Source organism: Blastomyces gilchristii (genome assembly GCF_000003855.2).
Source record: "Blastomyces gilchristii SLH14081 genomic scaffold supercont1.13, whole genome shotgun sequence".
In the NCBI taxonomy this organism is placed as follows: domain Eukaryota; kingdom Fungi; phylum Ascomycota; class Eurotiomycetes; order Onygenales; family Ajellomycetaceae; genus Blastomyces; species Blastomyces gilchristii.
In genome coordinates, this window is record NW_003101670.1 from 1,028,736 (window position 1) to 1,039,053 (window position 10,318).

Genomic DNA, 10,318 nt, shown 5'->3' on the forward strand with positions numbered 1-10,318 from the left:
GTTATTATTGTATAACTTCAGTGATAATCATTCTTCTCTCTTTTTATTCTTCTTTTAAGTAGAAAGTGAACTTCTTTGAATCTGATTTATCACTTTCATTCTCTTTCTTACATCTCATCTATTCACATATATGATATTTATCTGAGTATGAAGTTTTTCTTTAACAAGTAAAGCAGTATTAATCAGATACTCTTTCACTTACTACTCTTTATATGCTATCTTTTGAGACATTCTAGAATCACACTGATATGATAACTATAAATTGTTTTATAGATAGAATTATCAAACTCTGAAGAAGTCTGTACTTCTCACTGGTTTTTAGACATGCTATCAGATGTGATTCAAAGGTTGCTTGAGTCAGTGTACAATTACAGGCGTACACCGGCTTCTTATATACATTATCTAAATAATTAGTGGCCGCTAGAGCCTCTTTACATTCGTATGCGTGTTCAGAAGCGTGTTCGGAAGCGGCCGCGTTATTATCCGGCGGTTGTACGTTCTTCCGAACCACACTCTTTATTATATAAGATCTATATATTATACTGATCTATTTGACGTAGACTTCTTACATCAGCTGACACTGTGATGATAACTGATATATAACTGAAATTTTCACCTGATGAGAATGATGAATTGAATAATGACTTTACAGCTATAAGATATTGTCAAGAATTGAGATCATTGCACTATTTAATCTCAAGCAGCTAGTCAGATCTGGCATTCACAGTCAACTATCTCTTACATTTTAACTCACATTTATACAAAGCATGTTGAGCAGTGTTGAAGCATGTTCTACATTATATTAAGAAGATGAAAAACCATGACATATTATACAGAAAGAAGATAAGTGATAAGAGTCTGAGTTCTGTGACATACTGTGATTCAGACTGAGTAGAGATGAATTCTCAATACAAATTAACTACTGACTATGTTATATTGATTAACAGGTCACTGATCTCATGATGAACTCAGAGACAGATATCTATTATTAAATTAATCACAGAAGCTGAGTATATTGCAGCTAGTAAGACAGCTTGTGAGATAATCTGATTGAATAATATGTTATATGACATAGAATTAATGAATGATGAAAAAGTGAAAATATACTCACATCTACAAGTTGATAATAAGAGAGCAATTGATCTAGCAAAGAGAGAATTCTTAACATGAAGATCACATTATATCAAGATCAGATATCATATTCTTCACAATTTGATTGAAAAAGAGGAAATCATGATGAAATATGTTAATTCTACAGTGAACATAGCTGATGGCCTCATCAAGCCACTGGCGAAGCCTGCATTTGAAGATTTTGTCAAAAGGATTGACATTCAGGAAATTGAGAAGAAGGAATGATTAAATGGTAATGATGATGCAGTGAATCAATGAATTTTGCATGTATTTCTTGATTTTTACAGTTATTACTGTACAGACGCCTTTCCTAATGAGGAAATCAGGGTCCGATTCATGTAATTAATTATTATTGTGTTTTTGAAAGATTTGAGGATGGGAGAGGCCCCGGGTGGCGGCTTATAGGCCACAGCGTAGCAAGGGGGGGTGTTGGTGATTACTACACCTACCCTAGTCACGTGCCACCCCAACCTATCCATTTAGTGTAACTCGCGTAGATAAGATTACAACATAACAACGTTCTCCTCCAAGATCATCTATAATCACGTGACGATTCAGGCGGTTGGATTCCTACTTATTTATTGTTGACTTCCCACGAGTATCAACTTAACGCTGATATGTCCTAACACTAGAATTCATCAACAATACCCAACTTGCGAGAAAATCATTGATAATTCAGCCTCTGGTTATGGCCCATCAGGATTCCGGGAGGCTCCAGGAGCATGAGCTTCGCCAGCTCTTGGAAGAAGCGAGGCAAGAAAAGCGACAGGCGGAAGAAAAACAGCGACAGGCAGAAGAAGAGAAACGACAAGCAGAAGAAGAGAAACGACAAGCAGAAGGAAGACAGCGACAGGCAGAAGAAGAGAAACGACAAGCAGAAGAAGAGAAACGACAAGCAGAAGAAGAGAAACGACAAGCAGAAGGAAGACAGCGACAGGCAGAAGAGAAAAAGCAACAAACAGAAAAACAGTTGCTGCCAACTTCCCTTCCTCAATTTTTAGATGCATGCCACACTTATTTATCTGTGGGCCTATCCTCACGTATAAACCACAGGACCGGAACTCAGGGGAATCCTGAAAATGCCGAATCCAAACTGCGTCCAGATAAAATCCGAGAATGGACCACATTTCCCAAGGAACAGTCGCGTGTCTGGGAGGATCTTTTTGCCACCGACTTTGTTTCGGAAGGACATTTCACATCCTTGCACACGCTGAAAGAATCAAGTCATGAGCTGCAGGTGAGATCACTGGGCTCTGAGCTGGATCTCCACTACTATCAGCGATATACCGTTGAAGATCGTGTGTCTAGCATTATTCGACAGCTACACTCCAACCAAGACCTCCGGAACCTATTCAATCTCAAGGGACAGATACAATTTGAAAACCATGGAAATACTTTAAGCCCTGAAAACAAATATACCGAGTCAGGCATTAGCTCTTCTCAGCAGTCACCGGCGCGCAAGCGGCATAAGAAGCTCGATATGGATACCCCCCAAGAAACTCCAACCGTACGATCAAGATCATCTCACCCCCGTGCCGACCAGTTCTGTGTTTACAACACCGGCTCGGACGAAGAAATACCGGCTTATATCATCGAATACAAGGCACCACACAAGCTCACTAAGGGCATTATTGAGGCAGGGCTTGTGGATATGGATGTTGGTGAAGTGATCGAGAATGTCGAGGAGGGTGATCCCATGAAGGTAGCTCGCTGGAGAGTTGCTGCGTGTATATCTCAGCCATTTTCATATATGATCCGAGCTGGTCTTGAGAACTGCTATCTATGCACTGGAGAAGCGTTTATATTTCTCCATGTGGATCCTGACGATCCCACCACCGTCTACTATTATCTTTCAGTTCCAAATGATGATGTTGGAGAAACCACCGGCTGGGTCAGCGGTTCTAACTGCGATAATAGGCTACACCTGACCGCAATAGGACAGGTGCTGGCTTTCACTCTTCGGGCATTGAGGACGGCCCCCCACGACCAGAGCTGGCGCAACCGTGCGGAGGCGATGCTCAAGCAATGGGAGACTCCACATGACGATATTCTTGAATCAGATCTAGAAAAAAGCAGCGAGAAGCTGTCCGATTACAAGCAGAATCGATGGAGCAGAAATGAATATATACGCATCTCACCAGTCAAGACACGACTGAAGGGTCTAGCCGCCAGCTCTTCATGTCGTCCCGCCGAAACGTCAACAAACTGGGAGACCAGCGACGATGACAGCAGTGGGAATGGCGGATACGATCCCGACAGTCCAAGCACGCGACTTACGGGCCGCCCCTCAAATATCATGGTCGTCATGCCTCCCCCGAAACCAGGCCAAGGGGGCAGCAATACACAATCAAGTGGACAGAAATACTGCACACAGAAGTGTCTCCTGGGCTTGATAAGAGGCGGTCTTCTCGATAAAAAATGTCCGAATGTGGCAAGTCATGGAGGTGGTAAGCGGCATGCTATTAATCAGCAAGAGTTGCTGGAGTCAGCTCGCGCGCAGATTCTGAGAAAAGATGATGGCCCTTTCGGTTGCGAATCAATGCACAAGCACGGACTTTCCGCCGCTCTGTTCTCGTTTACTCACTTCATGCACGGTTATAGCTTTGTGGCGAAAGGAACCCCTGTTGAGTTTGGATATTCCCTGCATGAAGAAAAGGTATATCGAAGCCTGCGATCTATTCAGGGTAAACGTGTTCCTGTTTGTCTGGGAAGTGTGGATATATCCAGCCGTCCGCTATATTACGACGGTATTGCAAGAATTGGTTATCTACTCTTTCTCAGTCATGCAGGGAGGCCCATTAGGTTACATGAAGGTCTGGGTATATCTCAAAGCATTCGAGAGGCTCTACTGGATATTCATGGTCTTGGGATTCGACATTGTGACGCGCACGACGGTAATATATTTTGGAATGCGGAGAATAAAGGCGCGATGATTATAGATTTCGACCGAGCAAGAATCTCATCCCAAAAGCGTCTCTTGAGCAAGAGAGTTTCAAAGAAGAGAAAGCGAGATGATGCTGCTATTTTCTCTCGTTGTCTCCCAAATACACAACCAGCTGCTTCCTAACGAACTTTGACTTCTTTCCTATGATGCCATTGTTACCCCTCCAAGGCGAACCATGTGATATAGACTTGGCGCATTGAGGGTCATCTTTCCATGAAGCCAGGCCTGTCGGCACAGCTCAACCGATCCAGGCTGGATACCATGTGCCCTAATCTGACCTGTATTCTTGGGTCTGTATTTTGTACGGATATGGGACTGGATATGTCCCATAACTAATGGTCTGAAATGAATAGGGACCTATGCCAACATTTATGTCTTCTTCCCAGAACCAATATGTATTAGTCCTACTAAAAATGAAGAGAGGAAAAAGAAGAGGTTTTATCAAATTTTAGACGATAGATGTACTGGAAGTACACAAGAAGCCGTCCTCCAAACATGTCAGTCGACTCCAGAGCCAACTCCTTCCACTGCCGTTGAATCAGATACCCAGCGTCATAACCACTCCTTCCAATAAGAAGCAAAGGGGTACGTCTGCTTAATTATGGGAGGCCCCATGGCATAAAGGGCCACAGGGCCTAAGGGACCATATGGCCAGAGTTATTTTTAGAGGGTGCTCTATAGAAAAGTAGAAAAAGCGCTTTTAGGAACGATGAGGAATTCAGTGTATATGATTGGATAATTTAAACTTTCAACTGTTGCCCTCATTGATTGGCTGGAATTAAAGCTGCTCACAATATATACCTATCAGTTCTCCCCTCGCTTATTTTTTTGGACTCTATTCCTATCTTTGACTATTTTTGGAAGGTTTTCGGATGTTGTTCGTACCGGGGGTGGGTAAACTTTCTTCTATTTAACTTAGCAAGACAATAAATATATGGGATTAAATTCTGACATACCAGCGACTCATTCAAGAGTTGAAAGCTGGTAGTATTAGAATCCCTGAAGAATTCTGCAATAAAATACTTGTTTTCATAGTGGATGTAGAGATAAACGTCGGCCTTGCATTTTTGAAAGTATTCATACGCTTTATTTATTAATGTTCTCTTTGTTCGATTTCGCGCTTGGACAAGGCTGTCTCTCTCTGTCCATTGACTTGAAGACTTCTCGGGATCCGATGGTGACATGTCTGTTTTCATGGATGAGGTTGTAGGCTGGCATAACTTGATAGCAGGAGAGAATGTGTCCTTTTATAGTTAGAGAAAAGAGCTGGTCTCAAAGATAGACTTCATACATTTCGATCTAAATTTAATACCGACAAGGATCAAAATGCGTGGCCCCGTGAAATGTGTGGCCTGACCCGCAGTGTATGAGCGCTAACTCTAATAAAGCACAGGCCCCGATTTCAAGGGTGATAATCACCCTGATGGTCGACTGGTGGGGCCGTTGATTTTCAGGTAGTCTATTTTGGGGTCCATAGCCAAAGTTTAATCCAGTTTCTCGGAAGCATGCAGCGTCATAGAAAAACTTGGGTTGAAGAGGGAGATCGGTGCCCAGTGTGGAGCTGTCTACCCACAAGATGTCCACAGGCACTATGAGTCTTATGGCACAATGTTCAGAAATCAAGAGACATTGCTGGTTATTAGCAATCTCGCCATAATAACATCACATGGAATGCAGTCCTAACTTCTTGTTGTTGCATTGTTTAACGCCGGAAGACCGTCGTAGGGTCCAGATCTGAGAAATACAGCTCTAACAGGTTCACGTTGAACTAGTTAGGGTTGGTACTATAGTGAATCCACCAATCGCCCCTGAGGCGAGTGATCGATGACGACAGGTAAAATGCGCGGTTCATTAGTGGGGAGGATGATGATCCCTTTGGTGGAGGATAACCAGATGAGCGATCAGACAAGATGGAGGCCACGCATAAATATGGCCATCGATTCTGAATGAGTGTCAAAAAACAGGAATTTCTTCACTTCTTTCCCTAACATCCAGCCAAAATGCAGAAGTGCAACAGCAAGCGATGGCTAATGACACAGATTTCCCGGAAGAAATCCTGACTCGGATAGAAGACCGATAAGCCCATTTGAGTCCGTCGGCTCTTGTAGAAGCTTCGATGTGCCAACGTTCTCGAAACTTTGATTACGGCCAACATCACGGCCGCACAGAAGAGCCTCAACGTTTTGAGAAACCAAGTGACCATCGTACAAGATCCCGCAAAAAAGGAAACATAGTGTGGTTATCCCTGGGCCGGAACCGATTCCTTCTGCCATGGGATTCATACATGGTAAGTCCTGGCCAGTTCACGTATCTCAACCTTTCTTTGAACAGGGTCCAGATATGTGACCGTTTGTTGGAATGCATAGCCATCCCTGGTCAAGACAACCCCGAAAAAATTCTGTGATGATCCCTGGGGCACTGGATATTTTCTTCGAAACATATGGCTATGCCTGGTAAATTGAATTTCCCGAGGCAAAGACTTAAATACATGGCTTTCAGAACAAAAGCATGGTCATCTGCACATTCCCTGGGAAATTTTAATCCTTGAGGGACAGTATGCCCTGGGTCAAAATTTGTCCCAAGGTGGAGTTTTGTCCTGAGATTCACACATTTCGGTTGATATACGGGGTATTCCTCAGGATAGAACTCCCCCGAGGATGGTGATGCCCCAGGAAAACTAATTGTCGCGCAAAACATGTGGCGTGTCCTGAGTGAATAGAATGCCCCAAGAAAGATGATTACTCTGCAAAAAGTGCAACATTCCCTGAGCCAACAGCATGCCCCCCGGATTAGTGTTATACTTTCTCGCTCTATGGCAATCCCCAAGGACTCAAACCCCCCGAGGATATACGCTTTTCACACTTTAGATGAAAAAATCAGCATGACTAACCTACTTTTCTCAGGAATGGCACGCATAACTTCATTTGATATACATCCCGGAAATGTCCCAGGGATTGCACGCATGATTTCATTTATCTATGTGCGCTCTACAAATTAGCAATGCCCCAGGTATTGCTCGCAATGGGTTTATCCGATATGTGTGCTCTATATCCCAGAAATGCCCCAGGGATATGCGGCTCTACCCTAATTATCCTGTTTGATTCCTTCCAGCTTGAGACTTGTATAAAACAATGAACATCTCAGCCAAACAAACTACTATAATTTCTGATAACCGATGTCCTGGGGAAATAAGATCAAAGCATGCTAGTAGGGTTCCTTGGGACAATCCCATACGCCATGCATTTTTCCGAAAGCCATGCTTTTGGGTGACTTGAGAGAATACCGATAGATATCAGATTTCAAGACATGAAGAAACCCAAGTAGCCTAACTCGAGAGATTTGCAGATACATGAAGCAATTGGTTTCAAGTCGACTTTCTTGAATCACTATATTTCACAAAATTGCTGTCTTAGATAACTACCGGATATATGCGGATCTGTATATGCATAACAACTTGATTAAAAAAACACAGTGCTTGGATGCGGCGATCGAAGATGGCACGAACACCGTCTTCATGGCAATTGGCGGGGAGTTGAACGTCGATGAGAACATGGTGGCGTCTGCGTCTCAGGTGTTGGACATTCGAAAACGGCTGAAATCTAGGGCGTGCGAGGACCCAAGACTCGAGAATCAACTAGCGGAGGAAGAGGAAGAGCTATAAAAAAATATTGTCCTAAGTGGTATTCCTAGGTCTCCATCTTGCTTTTCCCGCCTCTCTTTTCTTCTCTGGCGCTGTTCTCGGTGCTCTAGTTTCTTTGCTTGTATATCTTGGCTCGCGCGCTTCCAACACTTTGCCTCGCGGCCGCTCTCATCCACCGTATCTGAATCCTGCTGCTTACCCGACAATTTTCACTCATGGGAGCACTCTCTTCGGCTGATGATGGCGGGATATCTAGAATATCGCCCGTGACAGACTCCTCCAGCCCGCTTGCAGCAGGTTGGGAAACCTTTCCAAAGAACGCAAGATACACGCAGCGTCGGACAAATAGGCCCGTGACAGGCTGTCGGATTGGGTGTCACGGATGAATATGTTGGAGACATATGAATCTTATGTGTATCAAGATCTGCTTGTTATATTATCCATGCACTATCTTATATATCTATTTCATACAAAAGATAGAGCTATTTATAGTAAAATATATGTGCGAGCCAAGAGAGCTAGCATAAGCAAGTATTAGATGAGTGTTGTAGTAAGCTGATGATGATGAGAAATATTATAGTAATACAATGTTGGTGGTGTTCAGTAGTGTATAATCTCTTTTTCCTGACACACCCCCTTCAGTGAATGTAACATGTAAATGAAAGTGTAAATGAAAGTGTAAATGAAGCTGCAACAAAAAGAGTGTAGATGAATCTGTAGAGATTATATTAAGATAGATTATTTATATCATCATTCTGCTTACACCTTGATGATATCTGATATATCAACTAGGCCTAGCATCTTGATGAATTCTGTATGTTTCTGGCATAGCAGAGCCTTAGTGAGGCCATTCACTGGCATCTGAGCTGTAGACACTCAATCAACTGTAATATCACTGAATTGAATACATTCTCAGAGCCAGCTTTCATATATATCAATATGACAGAGCTCTGTGATTATAGAGGAATCTTTCTTCATAAGAATATCAACAGTTTGACAGTTATCACATTGAATACAGATCTTGTGATTAGATTCAAATTAAATATATTGAAAGAATCTATTTTATTAGATAGACTTCTTATCAGCTTGTAAGATAGCTACAAGCTCAGCTTCTGTAATAGATATAGTTATAATTATCTATCTATTTGATTTTCAATCAACAGTCTCACTGAATAGTTTGAAGATATATTCTTATATAGACTGGCCGCCGGAACCATGAATTTCACATTTGATTTCATTTGATCTGGTCCCATACATTTCTTGGCGTGAATCCCGCTGGGACTGACTATCAAAAAAACATGTAAAGTGACTATATATCAGATCTTAAAATGAAACCATGACTTGAAAAAAATAAGAAAGTGGTCTCATTTGGTTTCATTTAGTCTCATTCTTGACATAAAGTTACTATTTTTAGACATTTTAAGGTTTTTTTTAGACTATTTTTAATTTTTTAAAAAGTAACACTTTTTGATAACACTCAAATGAGATTTAAAGTCATTTAAAGCAATAAAAATAATTTAAATTGAGAAGTGGAAATCATGATCTCATTTGGAAAATGTGACAAGAGTAGACAGTAAGTCTCACTGAGACAGTATGAGACTACTATCTAATGTTAAAACTGTGTAATGAGATCAGTTGAATTGATAATGAGACTATCAAAAAATCTGGTCCTGGTCTCAGACACGGTCACACAGTCAGTCTATTCTTATATAGAGCAGTAATCTGAATTATCTGTGAAAGAGACATCACTAATAGCTTCAATAATATCAGGTTTGAGATCAAGTTGTAGAGATCTGTCAATGTTATCATTATATTGAATAGCAAGATTCTTTATATTATGTAAATAAGATATCATTCTATTCATCTCTGATAAGTAATGTTTCAATGAATTCATTATAAATATAGCTAGTTTACTCACTGCATATATAATATCAGAGTGAGTTATCACTGCTGAGTAGATACAGAAGTCAATATATTATTGATAATAATGAATTTTTATAAATATAACTGCCTTATTAAAAGACTCTAACAGAGTATCAGTTAGTAAGATATATATCTTACAGATGTGTATAAGATGATATATATTAACTATCTTATCAATATAAATATTCTAATATAGTCAGAGCTTTAAGTTGAGATGATTATATATTATTCACATATTAAGAAATCATTTCAAATCTCTCATCTATCAGATCTTATAGATGTTTTTAAGATCTTTGATTAGTTAATCTCTTTCTTTCAAATCTTCTCATTGTGATAGAATGATAATATCATTTATATAAAAGAAGATGATTAATTAATTATTAGAGAAGAGATATCAATTCTCTGATATAGAGATAAAGTCTAATATTCTCAATATTGAAAATAGTTCATTTAATCAGAGAAGAAGTGATCTGTGTAATTTATATAGTACTTATAGAAGTTTTAATACATGATTTATACACTTCAAATTTTACATCTTCTTCAACTTTTATCATTTATTAGATAGTTTCATATATACTAGCTCATCAATATCACTATTAATGAAGATATTGATTTCATCTAACTATTCTGCATCTAGATTAAATACTGCTGTTAAAGTTAACAAGATTCAGAGATCTCTG

General features: G+C 40.4%; 2 protein-coding genes across 3 annotated transcripts; one reads left to right on the forward strand and one right to left on the reverse strand.

Moving 5' to 3' along the window:
• Window positions 1–1,629: 1,629 nt before the first annotated feature.
• Window positions 1,630–7,787, forward strand: BDBG_06343 (uncharacterized protein). Its single transcript, XM_031722571.1, has 2 exons — window positions 1,630–6,362; window positions 6,979–7,787. Exon 1 carries the CDS (start codon window positions 1,820–1,822, stop codon window positions 4,196–4,198), a length of 2,379 nt encoding a protein of 792 aa, XP_031579369.1. The 5' UTR covers window positions 1,630–1,819; the 3' UTR covers window positions 4,199–6,362; window positions 6,979–7,787.
• Window positions 2,053–5,699, reverse strand: BDBG_17366. Of its 2 annotated transcripts, XM_031725103.1 has the most exons (3): window positions 5,032–5,699; window positions 4,961–4,981; window positions 2,053–4,859 (listed from the first exon to the last, which is right to left on the reverse strand). In XM_031725103.1, the coding sequence occupies exons 1-3, from the start codon at window positions 5,269–5,271 to the stop codon at window positions 4,854–4,856; spliced, it is 267 nt and encodes an 88-aa protein (XP_031579370.1). In that variant the 5' UTR covers window positions 5,272–5,699; the 3' UTR covers window positions 2,053–4,853. The 2 variants fall into 2 exon arrangements, with proteins under 2 accessions (XP_031579370.1, XP_031579371.1); XM_031725102.1 differs by having other exon boundaries at window positions 2,053–4,981.
• Window positions 7,788–10,318: the final 2,531 nt, after the last annotated feature.

Bases quoted from the DNA above. Each gene is read 5' to 3' on its own strand.
- BDBG_17366 (XM_031725102.1), bottom strand. From the start codon at position 5,271: ATGAAAACAGACATGTCACCATCGGATCCCGAGAAGTCTTCAAGTCAA. The intron at 4,982-5,031 runs GTATGTCAGAAT...TAAGTTAAATAG, and splicing joins AACTCTTGAATGAGTCGCTG to AAGAAAGTTTACCCACCCCC.
- BDBG_06343 (XM_031722571.1), top strand. From the start codon at position 1,820: ATGGCCCATCAGGATTCCGGGAGGCTCCAGGAGCATGAGCTTCGCCAG.